The sequence below is a fragment of the Pseudoliparis swirei genome, chromosome 18, assembly GCF_029220125.1.
Source record: "Pseudoliparis swirei isolate HS2019 ecotype Mariana Trench chromosome 18, NWPU_hadal_v1, whole genome shotgun sequence".
In the NCBI taxonomy this organism is placed as follows: Eukaryota; Metazoa; Chordata; class Actinopteri; order Perciformes; family Liparidae; genus Pseudoliparis; species Pseudoliparis swirei.
Window position 1 is genome coordinate 3,094,590 of NC_079405.1, and position 19,169 is coordinate 3,113,758.

The 19,169-nt window shown below is 44.6% G+C and overlaps 2 protein-coding genes across 4 annotated transcripts in view; one reads left to right on the forward strand and one right to left on the reverse strand.

Moving 5' to 3' along the window:
* Positions 1-293: 293 nt before the first annotated feature.
* tomm34 (translocase of outer mitochondrial membrane 34) lies at positions 294-9,664 on the forward strand. 2 transcript variants are annotated; one of them, XM_056437650.1, is made up of 8 exons: positions 294-387; positions 2,364-2,506; positions 3,514-3,613; positions 4,041-4,193; positions 4,288-4,454; positions 5,359-5,506; positions 5,695-5,821; positions 7,409-9,664. In XM_056437650.1, exons 2-8 carry the CDS (start codon positions 2,377-2,379, stop codon positions 7,508-7,510), a joined length of 927 nt encoding a protein of 308 aa, XP_056293625.1. In that variant the 5' UTR covers positions 294-387; positions 2,364-2,376; the 3' UTR covers positions 7,511-9,664. The 2 variants fall into 2 exon arrangements, with proteins under 2 accessions (XP_056293625.1, XP_056293624.1); XM_056437649.1 differs by having other exon boundaries at positions 296-513.
* A 1,045-nt stretch (positions 9,665-10,709) lies between these two features.
* LOC130208481 (filamin-B) overlaps positions 10,710-19,169 on the reverse strand; it is a 44,852-nt gene continuing 36,392 nt past the window's right edge. For both annotated transcript variants that reach the window (XM_056437635.1, XM_056437634.1), the window contains 9 exons: positions 18,587-18,709; positions 17,173-17,439; positions 16,285-16,422; positions 16,050-16,165; positions 13,151-13,283; positions 12,895-13,071; positions 12,598-12,816; positions 11,877-12,053; positions 10,710-11,752 (listed from right to left, as the gene is read on the reverse strand). In XM_056437635.1, coding sequence (XP_056293610.1) covers positions 11,565-11,752; positions 11,877-12,053; positions 12,598-12,816; positions 12,895-13,071; positions 13,151-13,283; positions 16,050-16,165; positions 16,285-16,422; positions 17,173-17,439; positions 18,587-18,709 — 1,538 coding nt within the window. In that variant the 3' untranslated portion in view covers positions 10,710-11,564. The remainder of the gene's footprint in view (positions 11,753-11,876; positions 12,054-12,597; positions 12,817-12,894; positions 13,072-13,150; positions 13,284-16,049; positions 16,166-16,284; positions 16,423-17,172; positions 17,440-18,586; positions 18,710-19,169) is intronic.

Below are 19,169 nucleotides of genomic sequence, written 5' to 3' on the forward strand. Positions count from 1 at the left end.
GTCATGCCCACTTCAGTGTACATATAGAAAAAACTAACTTCAAGTTCGCTCTCATTTTTTTAAACCCACGTGACGTTTTAAATAATTACATTAGTAAATATATCGCTAAAGTTGCTTTGAGAAAAGACAAAGAACAATGTGTTTGGCACGAATAGCTTCGAGAGATCAAAAGATGTCACGTCCGCAATGTGGCCGCCAGAGGGCTCACTCCGCTCGTCCAAAATCCTACACTTTTCAAAGGACGCGAACGCAGCGTGAAAAAAAGGGGGAAGTGAAGCGGATGCAGTGCGTTACTGAACTTCCTGAACGCTCCGCCCCGCACGAACCGACCCCGCGTGAGCCCAAGAGGACCGAGAGAAGAGGAGCAACCCGAGGACGCAGAGTAATGTCAGTATCAACAACCAGCACAGATAATTCCCGGTAGCGCTTCCGGTTATCCCGTCGGTTCGTCGTCTCGAGTCGCGAGGACAACGCAAACCGCCGCCGCCGCTTTTCTCTCAGAACCGGCAGCCGGTAAGCAGTGCGCGTGCGCGAGCTTCCTTTACGCTGAGCTAACGGGCAGCTAGCTAGCTAGCTTTTGGAAAAAAAGAAGAAGAAAAAACTCCGCGTGGTTTTTATTTATTTATTAAAGCTCGCGAGATTATATAGAAGTGAGACAAGCGTGTGTGTAACTGTGGTTAAAACAAAAAGACACGCAGGTGTGTTTTTATTTCAAAGAAAACTTTTTCTTTCATCTCCTAGCTTAACATATTTATCAGCTGTTTAGCGGGCAGCTAGCTTAACATTGTGCGGCGACAACGCGACTAACGTAGTGTGTGTGTGTGTGTGTGTGTGTCGCTGAATTAAACTGAATACTGTGACGTTCATTATATGTTTAGGGACATCATTTTAAAATTATAAGCTACCTCTTAATGTTGTGACGTTGCTGAATTAACTTGTTTTAGTCATGAATTTCGATTTAGTTTAAACTGCGTCAGAGACGCAGTGTTAATTTATTTATATGTAAGGGCTGTGTAACTAAATATATTAGGTGATCGATCATTGGCTCGAATTACAGGTTTTAAAATGACAAAGGTGACATTGATCACCTCCCTAAAACGGAATCGTTGGCCAGAGATGCCTAATTATTTAACTATGTAGTATTATCTGCATGTTTCGGTTTGCATAAATCCAGGTGTTCGTCCATCCCCTGCTCCCTGCCTGGAGGAATGACTTGCATTCCCCACGTTGAGCTGCAGGCAGTCACAGTCTGATTCAGGCTCTAAACCGAGCCAGCGGGTTGTGAGAGCACACACTGCGTGTTGTATGTGTCTCACACCTGTGTGCTTTTAGTACCATACCTGTTGGCAGGTGCACCCAGTGCGTTTTAGATCCGACTCATTCATGGATGCACAGATTTACTATACTATGAAGTTATTGGAATCTGAGCGAGCCTGGAGATTTAACAAAAGAAAGTCAAACTGATGCGTTACTAACTAGAATGGGCACTCGGTAGAGCGCATACCTTCACATATCACAAGATTGGGCATTGAATTATGAACATGTTGGCATTAGTTGCCAGTTGGATAGAAATTGACCGTGCAATGGTAAAAAGAAGATTTTGACCTTTTCTTGACCTTTGACCCGATCGATCCCAAAATGTAATCAAATGGTCCCCGGATAATAACCAATCATCCCACCAAATTTCATGCGATTCGGTTTAATACTTTTTGACTTATGCGAGGAACACGCATACAAATAAATAAATAAATACACGGCGATCAAAACGTAACCTTCCGCATTTTCAATGCGAAGGTAATGATACGTTATTATGACATAATGACCATTCTCAATGGTCCAATGAAGAATTGGACCATTGAGAAGTAATCTTGGATGTTTTTACAGGACGATGTTACATCCTCTTTGCTGGCAGCCAGAACGCGTGTCCACCTGTCGTTGTTGTAGAAGCAACAGAGTACTGACAATACCTCAGTAAACATTGATAAACAATCAATCAATCAAACTTTTATTTCAGACTCAAGGTCCAGAATGTACAACACATTAAAATAGAATAAAATACATACAAAATCACAAGCAAAATACATAGAACTACAAATGCAGGTAGGGTGTAGTACTCATCTTTATTTTTTATAAAATCAACATGATTTCATTTTCTGAGTCATAAAGTTGTATATAAGATGTGAAAATATGCAAATAACTCGTGGACAAGGACATATTTTAAACAACCTATTACAAATACACGTGCTGTATCCACTGCTACTCTCACATGGAGGCAGTGTGGCATGAATCCCGTCTTAAGTACGACGTTTGGTAAATGTTTGGATCCGTTTGATGCCGATGTTAACCGCCGTTTCTTCTTTCAGTCACGAAGCAGCGATGCCTCAGAAACAGAGGACCAAGTCCTGGATGGAGCTGAAGCAAGCGGGGAACGAGTGTTTCAAGACGGGCCAGTACGGAGAGGCCACCAGCATATACAACCAGGCCATCAAAGAGCTGGAGAAGTCCAGTGAGTGTTGCGCAACACCCGCTCCTGTTCGTTTACAATGAGGTTCAACGTGGACAGTCGGGACTTTAACAATGGCATCAATAGAAACAAGACACATGTATATAAATTTACCATGTTATAAATCCAGCTTTATTTATTGAATTTTTTAAATAATATACAATTAAAGGTAAAATAACTCATTATGCAGAATAATATATGATGTTGTGTTTGGTTATAATTATTTATGCATTAATGTCACTTAAATATTGCAGCTGTTAAGTGTTAAGCTAATTTCTATAACTACCATATATATTTAATGATGCACTTCATGATAATACATCATTTATTAGTAGATTTTATATTTTGTATTCTACATCTGCTATGTGCTACTAATATTGTGAAATAAATTATGTGAATTAAAAAGTAGAATATTTCCCTGTGGAATTAAAGGAGTAGAAGTATAACGTCCCATATGGACCTCAACTTTAGTTTTAATGTGATAGTTTTGTGTTGTGCTGGTTTGAGGTCCTCATCCAGAGTCGGTGTGTTATTGACAGTAGAAGAGTAGTCAGTAAGTAAAGTTTATTTATTTTGCTCTTATCACAGACAAAGTGTCACAGGATGCAGTCAAATGGTCAATTAAAACAATTTGAAAATAACAGGCCAAAACATGTCATCAGTTAAAAGAGCAAAGTACAATACACTGTAAAAAAAAGATATGAAGCAGGAGATAGAATATTAAAATCAACCAAATACAAACAAGAGTGTTTTGAGATGGAACGTCGGGGAGTAAAATGCCTAAAATAAATCTCCCTCTAAAATGAAAAATAAATACCTTGTTTAATTTAAAGCGATGGTTTATGGTCTGTTCTAACTGACAGCCGAACTGAAAGTAAAGCTTCTGGTTTTGGTTTCTGTTGCCTCCGTCCTGACCTTCAACGCGCTGCACGGTGACTGCATGACGTCCGGTGGCCTTTCCTCTTCTTTCTCTCTCACGGGTCTCAAGAGTTTTTCCTTCTCTCTTCAAGACAAGAAGAGCCCGGAGGATTTGGGCATTCTGCACTCGAACCGCGCGGCGAGCCACCTGAAGGAGGGCAACTGTGCCGAGTGTGTGAAGGACTGCAACCTGTAAGTCTTGTTGTTGTTGTTCTTCTTCTTGTTCTTGTTCTTCTTCTCCTCCTCCTCCTCCTCCTCCACCAGACTTGGATATGTTAAACCTATAGAGAACATAAACTACGCCCAGATTAACGATATTCAGATACACACACACAGAGATGCACATATAGATACACACACACAGGTACACACACAGATATGCATATAGATACACACACAGGTACACACACAGATAAACACAGATACACACATTCTGTGCACTCTTTCTTTCTTCTTTATTTCTCTCACCGCGTCGTCCGTTGTCGCTCCACATTCCCTCCATGTGAGCGTTTCCATGGCGACAAGAAGCTTCCGATGCTCGTAGAGTTCCCGCGTCGGGCTCTTCCCGCTCGGCGTAGCTCACCTGGACGACGGCGTCCGTGTCGACGTTCCTCCGCAGGTCTCTGGAGTTGTTACCGTTCAACGTGAAGTCTCTCCTCCGCCGCGCCACCGCCTACGAGGCGCTGGAGCGCTACCGGCTGGCGTACGTCGACTACAAGACGGCTCTGCTGATCGACTGCAACATCGCGGCGGCTCACGAGGGCACCAACAGGTACGCCGAGCCGGAGGACGAGGGGTGAACTCCACCTTCGCATTCTGACCTCTCACCGAGTTGTTGTTGTTGTTGTTATTGTTGTTGTTTCTAGGATGGCGAAGGCGCTGACGGAGGCCGACGGTCTGTCGTGGCGGCAGAAGCTTCCCCCCATCCCGACCGTCTCTCTGTCCGACAGGGAGAAGCTGGCCCAGAAGAGACCGGCCGGCGCCGCTCAGCCCACGGCCAAACACAACGGCAACCGGCAGACCAACAGACCCCGTGAGAGCTGGAGGGCTACACAACACACTGTGTGTGTGTGTGTGTGTGTGTGGGTCTCTGGGTGTGTGTCTGTGTCTCTCTGGGTGTGTGTCTGTGTCTCTGTGTCTCTGTGTATGTGTGTCTGTGTCTCTCTGGGTGTGTGTCTGTGTCTCTGTGTATGTGTGTCTGTGTCTCTCTGGGTGTGTGTGTGTCTCTCTGTGTATGTGTATGTGTGTGTGTCTCTGGGTGTGTGTGTGTGTCTGTGTCTCTCTGTGTATGTGTGTCTGTGTCTCTCTGGGTGTGTGTGTGTCTGTGTCTCTGGGTGTGTGTCTGTGTCTCTCTGTGTATGTGTGCCTGTGTCTCTCTGGGTGTGTCTGTGTCTCTCTGTGTATGTGTGTGTGTCTCTGGGTGTGTGTGTGTGTGTCTGTGTCTCTCTGTGTATGTGTCTGTGTCTCTCTGGGTGTGTGTGTGTGTGTGTGTGTGTGTGTGTGTGTGTCTGTCTGTGTCTCTGGGTGTCTCTGTGTGTGTGTGTGTGTATATCTGTGTGTGTGTGTGTGTGTGTGTGTATATCTGTCTCTGTGTCTGTCTCTCTGGGTGTATGTGTGTGTGTATATATCTGTGTGTGTGTCTCTGTGTGTGTATATCTGTCTCTCTCTGTGTGTGTGTGTGTGTCTGTGTCTCTCTGTGTGTATGTGTGTGTGTCTGTGGGTGTGTATGTGTGTTAGAACATTCTGACTCTCGCCCTGTTTACGGGGAAACTGTGAACTTGTGAATTTTAATGGTGTAAATATTATAATAATATATAATAAATAATTTCTCTTTTCTCCTCTCTACCCCCTCTCTCTCTCTCTCTCTCTACCCCCCTCTATATCTCTACCTCCTCTCCCTCCCTCTCTACCCTCTCTCTCTACCTCCTCACTCTCAGCTCCCAGCGATAAAGACATGAAGAAAGGACAAACCCTGAAAGAAGAAGGGAACGCTCTGGTGAAGAAGGGCGAGCACAAGAGGGCCATCGAGAAGTACGGCCAGAGCATCAAGCACAACCCCACGGAGATCACCACCTACACCAACCGGTGGGTCTCCGCCCCTCGGTTACTCCTCGGCTCCGCCCCTCGGTTACTCCTTCCCAGAGGCAACGAGCTGTTTTCTAATTATCGTTATAGCCGTCATTGATTTATTCTGGCTTATTGTTGAAACGGACCTGGAGGTTCTGTTCTGGAACATTCTTAATTTTCTCCGGTGTGTGCGTGTGTCTACGCAGGGCGCTGTGCTTCCTGTCGGTGAAGCAGTACCGAGACGCCGTCAGAGACTGTGACGAGGCTCTGCTGATGGACAGCGGCAACATCAAGGCGCTCTACAGGAGGGCCCAGGCCCTGCTGGAGCTCAAGGTGAGAGCCTGGCGCCACACCTGTATACACACACACATATCTATAGATATATATCGATAGATATATGTGTGTGTATATATATGTACACTAGCATTAAAAATGTTGGGGTCACCCAGACAATTTGGTGTTTTCCATGAAAACTCACATTTTATTTATCAAATCAATATAAAATATAGTCAAGACATTGACAAGTTATTAATGTAAAAGAAACAGACTAGCGCCCCCTTGTGGCAGTCCAAGGAAAGAAAAAATAATGTTTTACACTACAGTTCAAAAGTTTGGAGTCACCCAGACACACTTTTATTTATCAAATGAATAGAAAATAAAGTCAAGACACTGACAAGGTTATAAATAATGATTTTTATTGTAAATATTAATGTTGTTCTTCTTGTGGCTCAAAGGAAGGCCAGTTTTATAGCTTCTCTCAGCAGCATAACTGTTTTCAGCTGCGCTCACATAAAAAGGGGTTTCAAGGGTTTTCTACCCCTCTGTTCGTCTTCTAAGGCGATAACACAATGTACCATTAGACACTGGAGATGGGCCTCTACACACCTCTGTAGAGACTTCATAAACACCAGAGAATAGTCATGTACACATTAACTATGTCGAGAGTTTATGATTCATTAATGTTATCTAAAAAATAAGGACATTTCTCCGTGACCCCAAACTTTTGTACGGTAGTGTATATAGTGCTGTTTTTATTTATTCTATCTCTGGCGCCCGTTCTCCCGGCGCTCGCTCGGTTCCTAACCCTCTCGGTTCCTAACTCTCTTCTCTGGGTTCCTAACACTCTTCATTCGGTTCCTGACTCTCGGTTCCTAACTCTCTCGGTTCCTGACTCTCTCGGTTCCTGACTCTCGGTTCCTAACTCTCTTCACTCGGTTCCTGACTCTCTCGGTTCCTAACTCTCTCGCTTCCTAACTCTCTTCACTCGGTTCCTGACTCTCGGTTCCTGACTCTCGGTTCCTGACTCTCGGTTCCTGACTCTCTTCTCTGGGTTCCTAACACTCTTCACTCGGTTCCTGACTCTCTCGGTTCCTAACTCTCGCTTCCTAACTCTCTCGATTCCTAACTCTCTTCACTCGGTTCCTGACTCTCGGTTCCTGACTCTTCTCTGGGTTCCTAACACTCTTCACTCGGTTCCTGACTCTCGGTTCCTAACTCTCTCGCTTCCTAACCCTCTCTGTTCCTAACTCTCTTCTCTGGGTTCCTAACACTTCACTCGGTTCCTGACTCTCTCGGTTCCTAACTCTCGCTTCCTAACTCTCTCGATTCCTAACTCTCTTCACTCGGTTCCTGACTCTCGGTTCCTAACTCTCGCTTCCTAACTCTCTCGCTTCCTAACTCTCTTCACTCGGTTCCTGACTCTCGCTTCCTAACTCTCTTCACTCGCTTCCTAACTCTCGGTTCCTAACTCAATTCGCTCGGTTCCTAACTCTCTTCGCTCGGTTCCTAACTCTCTTCTCTCGGTTCCTAACTATTCTCTCGGTTCCTAATTCTCTTCTCTCGGTTCCTAACTATTCTCTCGGTTCCTAACTCTCTTCTCTCGGTTCCTAACTCTCGTTTCCTAACTCTCGCTTCCTTCAGGACATCAAAGGCTGCGAGGAGAACCTGAACACCCTCCTGCAGGTGGAGCCCAAGAACGTGGCGGCCATGAAGATGATGGAGGAGGTGCAGAATAAGAAGTGATGACCAGTCGGGGACTCGGGGGAGACGGCGGTGAGGATCGGTCACTGCGTAAAGATGGAGGGGGGGGGGGGGGGGCAGTGACACGATCCAGCCGCCCGACCTGCGGTTCCCCCCAAAAAAGCCAAAAGCCTTGATGATGTTTGTATTCCACCGGTTTTAAGTGTCACTGAGTATTTATGGTTATTTATGTAAACGACTGAGAAGAAAATCAACTCGCAATCACACTGGGGATAACTTACCGTGACTCGGCACTTTCCACTTCCTGTTTCTGCGCGTCATGTCGGGTCACCTGATCCGCTGACGACGTGAAACGATATTCTGATATTAGAAGCTTCATTTAACCCCAAAATAAATCATTTAAACCCATCCACTGTATATGCTTATCAATATATATTGAGATGCAGGAACACAGATTATTATAATGGCGTAATGCATCGACGTTTCCACCGTTGTAGATTTTGGCTTTTACATTTCATAAATTCCTGGCAACCTGATTGGAGAAGAAGAAAGAAAATAAAAGTTTAATTTAAGTTGTTTGGAATCAGACAATTCTGGATATTTTTTGCTGGATAACTTTTTTTAAATAGTTCCAGATTTCTTTGTGTATTTTTTTCTTTTTCTTTTTCTCAATGGACTTATCTTTGAGGCTCCGCCCACTTCAAAATCTGCCCGATGACTCATAAAGGTTTATTCTGCGTAAACCACCATTTCAAACATTAACGCTCTACACTCGGGGAGTTTACGGATTCATCCTCCACTTTGGTTTTCTGAGACTTCCGATAAGTGTGTGTGTGTGTGTGTGTGTTTGTGACTGGATTGATGTTCCTGTTCTTCACGCCGGGTTCACGTTCGTTGAGTGAAGACTCGGCGAAGACATTTACACTCGGCTTGTTTTAAAGGGACAGTACACCCAGAGGTCTCATCGTGTTCTTCCTCTTCTCTGCTGTAGATTATTTTTGGAGAGTTGCTGTCGGTCGAAATAATAAAACGGTTCCATAACGTCACAAAGACACTTTGCTGTGGAGTTTTTTTTTTTTTTTTTGGGGGGGGGGCACTTTTGGTCAAGTCGAGTGCCGCCGAGTTCCTCAAGAGAAAGCCGACGCCCCCTCTGCCGAAAGTCTACACAATTAGGCAGCCGGCATTCCTAGGTCCTTTCCTAGGTTGTTTCCTTGGTTTTTTCCTGGTCCTTTCCTAGGTTGTTTCTTAGGTCCCTTCCTAGGTTTTTTCTTAGGTCCCTTTCTATGTTGTTTCTTAGGTCCTTTCCTAGGTTGTTTCTTAGGTCCTTTCCTAGGTTGTTTCTTAGGTCTCTCCTAGGTTTCTTAGGTCCTTTCCTAGGTTGTTTCTTAGGTCCTTTCCTAGGTTGTTTCTTAGGTCTCTCCTAGGTTGTTTCTTAGGTCCCTTCCTAGGTTTTTTCTTAGGTCCCTTTCTATGTTGTTTCTTAGGTCCTTTCCTAGGTTGTTTCTTAGGTCTCCTAGGTTGTTTCTTAGGTTCTTTCCTAGGTTGTTTCTTAGGTCCTTTCCTAGGTTGTTTCTTAGGTCCCTTCCTAGGTTGTTTCTTAGGTCCCTTCCTAGGTTGTTTCCTTGGTCCTTTACTAGGTTGTTTCCTAAGACCCGTGTCACTCGCTCAAGATTTATAATTCCGTTTACAACCGTTTTTTCCATTTTTTCCCTCTTTTTTGAACGACAATTATGTGATCCAGGATTTAAAAAATGTTTAACATGTAAAACATTTACATGTTTCCTTCAAACGGGTCATAAAATTAAGTTAGTCTTCCATTTCATGTCATTGTGAAACCTCTCGTTGATCCTGCTGTCGCTCGGCAACCTCTAGGAAGTGCCTGAAGTGCCTGTCTGCGTCCTTCATCAGTTGACACTAATGCCCCCCCCCCTCCAGTTATGTGTACCATGCAAGGAAGGTTAATGAACATGACCGTGTTAATGAACATGTTAATAAACATGACTGTGTTTATGAACATGTTAATGAACATGAACGTGTTAATGACTGACCCGTCTGTTCTGGGTGGCGTCTGGCGGCAGGAAGCGGTGACATCACTTCTGCTGTTTCTGTAACTTTGTGTTTTTTTGTGTTTGTCAACATCTTCAGTTTTAACTGCAAATAAATGTAAGAAATAAACCCAAAACAATCTGCTTTTTATTATTTGGTTAGTGTTTAAAAATATAAATGCTGATTTACTTTGTGCTGATGAGATGGATAAAGTTCAGATGGATGTGGGAGCCGGTTATAACGACAGTCTTTATTTTATTGTCTTGTAGAGCATTGCATTGATGTTGTCCTGGCATAGGATGCAAATATAAAGGAATATTGTAGTAAACCTCAAGAAAATATCTTTGTCGATAAAGTGACTATTGTATGACAAGAATAAATACTGTCAACATTTTACTAGAAAGTGATTGTACGACGCGTCACATCAGACGGTGTAATATACTCTAAAATGTCAATTTATTTTTAGTATACATGGATTTTGACGACACGTTTTCATGACTTTACTTATATATTTATTATTTTCTACGACACGAAACTTTCTTTTTCATTATTTTAGACAAACTGACTGCCTAATTTAAGGCTTCATGATGAATCTTTCATCTGACGTAGTCTTCAACATTATTCATCGACCTTCTGGACCTCGACTTGGAATATTTCTGCTCGCCGTCATTTAAGCCACGCCCCCTTCAGTCCTCTGGCTCAGCCGTCTACAGCTGTGGCCCTGCACCACCTGGCTTCAGGGGCCTCAGTTTTTAAACACTTTTACTTATGACTCAATATAATAAACTTTTATGTATGACTTTCAAAGTTTTATTTATGACTTTCAATATAATAAACTTTTATTTAGGCCTTTTTCAACATGCTAAACTAACTTAAACTTATTTATGACTTAATATAAACTTATGACTTTCAAAGTTATTTATGACTAAAACTTTTATTTATAACTTTTTCAACTTAATAAACTTGTATTTATGACTTTAAAAGTTTTATTTGACTTAATATAATAAACTTTTATTTTACTTTTTCAAGTTTAAAAAAAACTTAAACCGGTCTTTGTGGAACAACGATGTTTATCGCATGTCCCTATAAATCATAAAGATTCATGCAAATAATTACTCTAAATTAAACTTAAGAGTTATTATTCTACTGAAGGTCTTTTCCAAAGAGAAAGTAAAAATTCGTTAACCGTAAGAAATCCAGCAGAAAGTCTTTAATTCCAGTTGATTTTAATTATCAAATGTACATAGTCTCCGGGCATCGGTTCATATTTAATAAAAAAACACCCATTAATACAAAGTTATTTATATTCCCCCGTAGAAAAAGAAAACCCTGAAGTATCAAAAGTAGCAACGATTAGGCAACAACAACATCCAGGTGAGATTGACATAAAATTACACAAACAAACGCACGACTAAATGTCGAGTCGGCGTGTTGTGGACCGACAGCGCGTGGTTAAGTAGTCAGTCGACAGTGCAGGAAACAGGAAGCAGCTTTTTAAACGGGCACTGGGGGGGGCGACGTTACGCAATCACGAGAGCTAAGAAATATCAATAATCAGTAGTCGGCCCACGGGTCCAGTCGTCTGCTCGCAAATGAGATGTTAAGACTTTTCTACGAGACTCCAGAAGCTGAAGTCACACGTTCACTTCCTGCTTAGCAACCTGAAGCAAAGTGTTGCGTAATTCCATTTTTTTTGTATTTCAAAATAAAAGTCCGGCTAAACCTTTTGATCTCTTAATTCACCCGTCAAGTGCAGAATGTCTCGATTGATCTTTTTCAGGTCAGCGAACCAGACGAGATGTCGCTTTTCCAGTCAGGTTTTAGGCCGGATTATTGTGTATCTGTATCATTTGGCATCCCTCCGGAAAATACGTCCAACTAACAGACCGCCGGCGCCATTTCTATTTCTTTTTTAATCAATGTGTTTTTATCAGATCGAGACATCTGGAAGCAAAATGTACAAAACGTTTATTCAGCGCCTCGTTCATTCGGGGATGGAAAATGGTCGGGGGAGGGATTTTTTTTGGGGAGGGGGAGGTTCTTTGGCGCATCACGGGACGCTGACGCTGAAGGGGGAGCCCGGGACGTGGTCCTCGCCCCACTTCACCACCAGGACGTAGTAGCCCCGCTCCTTCAGGATGTAGCTCACGTTGTACTGCAGGCCGCCGGCGTGCTTCACCAGCACCTCCTCACAGGGCGCCTGGGGGCCGAGGACCCCCACCAGGAGCATGTTCTTCCCTGGTGGCCAGGAGAGAGAATGCAGCGTTAACACATGAAGCGTGGACTTCTATACAACCAGAGGAGTTGTTCACTGGCAGGTGAATCACCAGTGACATCACGTTGTGGGCGGAGTCTTCCTTACCGGCCTTGCTGCAGTCCACAGAGAAGTTGGCCCTCTGGCCCGCGAAGGCCTTGCTGAGTCCGGGTCCTCGGCTCAGCACCTTGCCGGCGGCGCTCTGGGTGGCGGACGCCCTCAGCGCCGGCTCCACCGTCAGGGTCGACGTCTCGCTGGCGTTCGTCACGCTCACCAGCCGAGAGCCTGAGGAGAGACGGGGGGGGGGGGGGGGGGGGGGGATGGGATGAGATCATTTCACAGAATGAGATGAGATTTTATTATTTTTATTTCCCAAATCGATTGGATACTAAATGGAAAATACTTTATTAATTTGTTTACATTTGATAGGAAAAAAAATCCAAGTTGCGAGGAACTTTGATAATTTTGTGTCGATTCTGGCGCCCCCATGTGGACTAAAACGGTAGTGTTTCCTAGAAATGAACTGGTCTCTGTTGGGTCTGTCCACGGTGGACTGGTCTCTACTGGATCTGGGTCTGTCCACGGTGGACTGGTCTCGACTGGATCTGGGTCTGTCCTCGGTGGACTGGTCTCCACTGGATCTGGGTCTCCGACCCCGGGTCGCACCGATGACGGCCATTGAGAATAACTAGAGGAAACGGACCCTCTTCTCTCTGATGGTCTCGTTTACTGATGGCGGTCACATAGAGGCTCCGGATCAAAGCCAGACCGCTTCAGAACCGGATCAGAGTCCCGCTAAACGGACTCAGCGTGACCTCCAGCACCGTACCTGTGACCTTGACCTTGAAGGGACTGCCTCCGATGTGGTTGGGTCCCCCGTACTTGATGCTGATCAGGTAGTTTCCGGGCGCCATGGGGGTGTACAGCACCTTGTAGCCCTCGGGGACCTCCTTGCAGTCCATCTTGACCTTGGACGGCCCCTCGATGGTCACGGCCAGCGCCCCGGGGCCAGCCTTGGTGTTGTTGATGGTGAACTCGGACTGGCTCCCTGGTTCCAGAACACAGGCGATGAGGCCTTTGGTCAACTGGCCTTCAATCTAATGTTCAGACAGACGGGTAGACCCACCTGTCGTGCCTCTCTCCAGTCCGGCGCCGTACGCAGAGACCAGTCCGGGGTCTCCGGTCTGACCCGGCTCTCCGACCCGGACCTGGAACGGACTTCCTGGGATGTGAGAGCCGTTGAACTTGACGTTGATGGTGTGGACGCCGTTCTCTCTGGGGATGAACCGGATGGCGTATTTATCTGGAGGGACGGAGAGAGGAGGTCACGAGAAAGACAGACAGGCAGACAGGCAGACAGACAGACAGATGTCCAGACAGACCTCTCTCCAGCTCCGTGACGACACACTCCTCCAGCGCTCCAGAGGGGCTGTAGACTTTGGCCTCCATCTTGCCCTGAGCTCCGTTCAGACGCACCGCAAAGGATGCTGGGTGATTCACCTTCAGACCAGACTCCTGTAGCGAGGTCGCACACACGCACACACACACATGAACTACTAACTCTCCACGCCTCTTGTTCTTACCTGACTCCTGTCGGTGCAGCTTCAGCAGACGGAGGCAGACATATATATTATTGTGAATATTATTGTAATTATTGTGTTTTCTCCTTATGCATTGCCATCATTGGCTTAGAGGTCACCATGGTTACTTCCCTTGAGAACTGATGCTCGTCGCTCAAGAAGTGATAATTAGGCTGGATTGCGCAAGCGAATTATATGTGAAATGTAAATATTCAGTAAAAAATATTATTTTACATTAAAGGTCGTAAACCACGTCACACGAAAACTCGTGATAATTATATTGCTTTGATTTACTTTTTAATTTATGTATTGCTTTTCATATTTATTGTTTTACTTTATTTTTTAAGATTAACGTTTTTAATCCTTTGAATGTGGTAAGATATCTACTCAAATACACCATTACTGCCCCCTAGTGGTCACACCATGTAATAGAGACTTGTTATTTTACTGACTAGTAAAAACTGAAAAACAAATACTTTATTTTTATAACTTACTTTGAGAAATGTAAACTATTTCTACAAAACTTATTAATTTATACAAAAAAGGCAATAAATACATTTATAATAGAATAAGACGTAGCACATTAACTCATTAGCTTGACTTAACGCCGTTTAAAGAAATGCAACGGCACAAGAATTTGACTAAAATTGGCAACGTTTTTAAATCATATGCACCATTTAAATCATGATATATAATATTATTCTCATTGAAAATGCCATTATACTTTCATTAGATTGTCAGTTAATCACTTTATTGAAATACACTTGCTACTTTGATAGTACACTGGTTTGTTTACCATGTTACTTACTGTAAACTTCTATTTTTAAATTCTCTCACTATTGCACTGTGGTTATTGTTTATCGTTACACGGGTGAAATGTTAAATGGGCTGCGATCTGCAACCTCACCAGTAGGCGGCTCCACCTGCGTCGCACTGCCCTTTTAACCCTTGTGTTGCCTTAGGGTCATTTTGACCCGACTCAATATTACACCCTCCCCCCGCCTTTGGGTCATTTTGACCCGATTCAATGTTTAACCCTCCTGTTACCTTTATATTTACTAACATATTTTACCCTTTGGGTTCAATTTGACGCCAGCGATTAAAACCTCCAGAAAATTATTAGAATTAATATTGTTTTCCAAGTTTAAGTGTGAGGCACTTTATGTTTGTTTGTTGACTACCGAAAGAACACCGACATTAAACATTGAATGGGGTCAAATTAATCCTAAAGCGGGGGGAGGGTGTAATATTGATTCGGGTCAAAATGACCCTAAGGCAACACAAGGGTTAAGAAAGCCGTACAGACTGATGAACTATATGCCAAGATGTAAATAACAAATAAAGGAGGTCTGCCTCGGTCTGCTGTAGCTAGGCAACCCAGGGGCTGACGATGATGAAGACGGTGCTGTTAAAAAGCCTTTAAATGAAACACAAGAGAAACACCAGACAGGAGGGACGACCAGAGCCAGGCAAACGGAGGAAGATCGTTCAGAACTAAATTAATACGAAGGTTTGTGGATGAATTGTTTTTCTTCCTCTAGGACCATCAAAACAAAACTAAGCTAGCTAAGATGTACTCGTATATGCAGTTTTTATTAATTATATTTATATTTATCTAGATATTTTTATTTTATATATATATAATATAAAATTAAAGAAAATACATAAAAATTAAAAAAATATATATGGATATGAATAAATATATACATTTTAAATACATATATATTTATATCTTTATATATATTTATAGCTATATTAATATATCTTTTTTTAATTATATATATTAAATAAAGAACATTTAAGAGAAATTAATTACAAAATAAAATATAAAAATAGTGTTAACAAAAATATAAAGATAAATATATGTATATAAATATATACAAAATAAATATGAATGTATAATCTAAAGATACAAATAAATAAATGTAAATATTATTTCTCAATCATCGTGATGTCAAGAAACGCATCGTAGAAGGCTGCGATAATGCACTTTAAATATAAGTAATGTATTAAATTACATTCTGTCTGCAGAGCATATTTTCCTGATATCTTGCAGCCCTCATGAAAAGTATCTAAATTATAAATTATATAATAATAAACGTGATGATCGTGGATGGAATTTCTTCTCCAGATAGAAACTGTTCATTCTAGAGCCAAAACAATTACTGCATTAAATCATTAGTCTTAACTAAATTAACCAATTAAATGTATATTTTGGGATTTGCAGCTTTTCTTCCTAGTCGAGAAGATTGTAAATCTAATGTATAAAGTCATCACTGTAATAAATGACATCATACAAGTTCATCCTTACGGTCTGAATAACTTCCTGGTTCCTTCAGAGCCTCTTTGCCTGGCTGTGGCCACGCCCATGAGGCCAGTTGCATAAAGAACTAATTTAATATTTACCGCGATTATCTGTCGGAACGCAAGAGTTCGACTGATGTCAAATATCTTAAGCTTTTTATGTAATAACTTCATTTCATCATAAAAGGTTTTGGGAGCTTAAAATCAGAAAGTTTGCCTCCTTAGTGAATTCAGGACATTGATTTTAAGCTCCTCCCCTAAATGTGAGCCCAATAGACCAGTCGAACCCTCACAGCGCCGTCGTCCCCGTTCGGGGGGTAAACATCGTTCTTTTGGCACATTTTTATGCAACTGAGCCCCGCCCCCCCGGCGAGGCCGGTGTCTCCTCGTGCCTCACCTGAAGGCCGGTAACAGCGAGGCGGCGGGCGTCGTTGGCCGGAGCGACGACGGGCACGAGGTACGGGCTGTCGGGGATGTGCTGCTCGTTGAACTTCACCGAAATCTCATAGTCACCTGGAGGAGGAGGAGGAAGAGGAGGAGGAAGAGGAGGAGGAGACAAGGTCACTCAGAGAGCCGCCGTCTCAAACAATCAGGGGGAACTGTGTGTGTGTGTGTGTGTGTGTCTCATCTACCGGGGTCCTGAGCGACGTACACGACGCCGCAGGAGCCGTCCTTGCGGTCGTCGAAGGAGATCTCCGCCCGGCTCGGACCCTCCACCGCGATGGAGAGACCGCCGGCGCCGGCCTCCCTCGTCCAGATACTGAACTCAGCTGGGGGGAGGGGGAGAGGGAGGGGGAGAGGGAGAGAGAGAGAACGAGAATGAGAACGAGAGAATGAGCGAGAGAGAGAGAGAACGAGAACGCGGGAGAGAACGAGAACGAGAGAGAGAACGCGAGAGAGAGAACACGAGAGAGAGAACACGAGAGAGAGAGAACGAGAGAGAGAGAACGAGAGAGAGAGAACGAGAGAGAGAGAGAGAGAGAGAGAGAGAGAGAGAGAATGAGAGAGAGAATGAGAGAGAGAGAGAGAATGAGAGAGAACGCGAGAGAGAGAATGAGAGAGAGAGAACGCGAGAGAGAACGCGAGAGAGAGAGAACGCGAGAGAGAGAACGCGAGAGAGAGAATGAGAATGAGAGAACGAGAATGAGAGAACGAGAATGAGAGAGAACGAGAGAGAGAGAGAGAGAGAGAGAACGCGAGAGAGAGAGAGAACGCGAGAGAGAGAGAGAACGCGAGAGAGAGAGAGAACGCGAGAGAGAGCGAGAGAGAGCGAGAGAGAACGCGAGAGAGAACGCGAGAGAGAACGCGAGAGAGAACGCGAGAGAGAACGCGAGAGAGAACGCGAGAGAACCAGAGAGAGAACGAGAGGGAACAAGATTGTTATTATTAAAGCAGATGATACAGGACGTAGGACGGAGTGTTTTTATATTCTCTCAAGTTAAAAGCTAAATAATAATTTCATTTATTATTATTTTATTTAAAGTAAACTAGAATGTAAGTGTGTGTGTGTGTGTGTGTACCTGGCTCTCCTGCCAGCGCTCCCTCCAGGCCGGGCCCCCCCGCTGTGACCTTGGGGGCCCCTCCCTCTCCCAGGGGCCCCACGGTGAACTGGAAGGGGCTCCCCGGCACGTGCACGCCGCGGTACCTCACGCTCACGCTGTGCACGCCCATCTCCGTGGGAACGAAGCGCACGCAGTAGGTGTCGTTGCCCATGGCGACCAGCTCGGCGGGCTGTCGGGCGCCGGAGGGGGACGTGACCTCGGCGCTGACCTCCTGAAGGTCGATCGCTGCAGAGAGAGAGAGTTTTAATATACTTTTATTTTTTAATTATGACAAAGAATGAACACCTAAAACGGCGTGCCACAGGGCGCCATCATGGATCCCCTTATTTATGTACATTAAGTGTAGTATATATATATATATATACACAAACGTATATATACACATATTTGTGTGTATATATATATGTGTGTGTATATATATATGTATATAAATATATATGTGTCCATATATATACATACACAACATTTAATATAAATAACTCTGTAAAGTAGGGCCCCCCTGCTGGTGCCCTGTGGAACTCCAGGTCATGTTTTCATTCTTTGTCATAATTAAAACAATAAAAACTAACGACACACGTCTGAAACACAAAGTGTGTGATGAAGATGAAGATGAAGGAAACGACGAGGAAGGAAACGAAGAGCAGCCACAACTTAATAAAGCGTCTCCTGTCCAAACCTCATGCGGCCAAGCGAGCGCTCTAGTTTCCTAACGCACCCTCCGCCCCGGCACCGCCCGCCCGGCCGCGGCCGTCAACGAACCAAGCGCCCCTCGCCGCCCTGCCGCCCCCCGACAGAACCACGCCGGAGAGGCCGGAGACGAGGCGCACGTGCCCAGGGGAGGGGCTCCGATCCCGGGAGGAGGAGCAGCCACTGCCGGACCACCGGAGGGAGCAGTAGGAACGCAAGGAGGCGCGAGAGAGGAGCTGCCGAGAGGAGGCGAGGAGGAACCAGCTCACTGGAGGGAGGAGGAGGAAGAAAAGGAGAGGAGGAAGAGTAGGAAGGGCAAACAAGGGAGAGGAGGAGGAAGATGAAAAGGAGAGGAGGAAGAAAGGAGAGGAGGAAGAAGAAGAAGTGGAGAGGAGAATGAAGAAAAGGAGAGAAGGAGGAAACGGAGAGGAGGTGGTGGAAGAGAGGGAGAGGAGGAGAAGGAAGAAAAGAGGGATAGATGAGATAATAAGGAGCTCAGGAGAAAAAGTGATCAGGAGAAAAGAAACAAGAAGAAAAGAGGAAAGAATGAAAGATTAAAGGAGGAAAAGAAGAATCACAAGGAGAGAGAGAAACAGACATGTAACAATGAAGAAAAGGAGGAAGAAAGGAAAGAAAACACGGCAGAAAGAGGCATGTGTGTGTGTGTGTGTGTGTGTGTGTGTACCTGGTATCTTCAGGCTGAGGTCACACACACTCCCCACACTGGTGACGGACGCCGCCTTCTGGCGCCGGGTGATGCTCTCACGGATACGACCCTCCCCCGTCACCCGCACCGTGAACGGACTTCCTGTACACACACACAGAGAGAGAGAGAGAGAGAGAGAGAGAGAGAGAGAGAGAGAGAGAGAGAGAGAGAGAGAGAGAGAGAGAGAGAGAGAGAGAGAGAGAGAGAGAGAGAGAGAGAGAGAGAGAGAGAGAGAGAGAGAGAGAGAGAGAGAGAGAGAGACACACACACAGGGACACAGAGAGACAGACACACACACAAAGAGAGAGAGACAGACACACACACACAGAGACACACAAAGAGAGACAGACACACACACAGGGACACACACACACAGAGAGAGGGACACAGAGACAGAGAGACAGACACACACACACAAAGAGAGAGAGACAGACACACACACACACACACAGAGAGAGACAGACACACACACAGACACACACACACAAAGAGAGAGACAGACACATACACAGAGACACACACACACACACAGAGAGAGAGAGAGACAGACACACACACACAC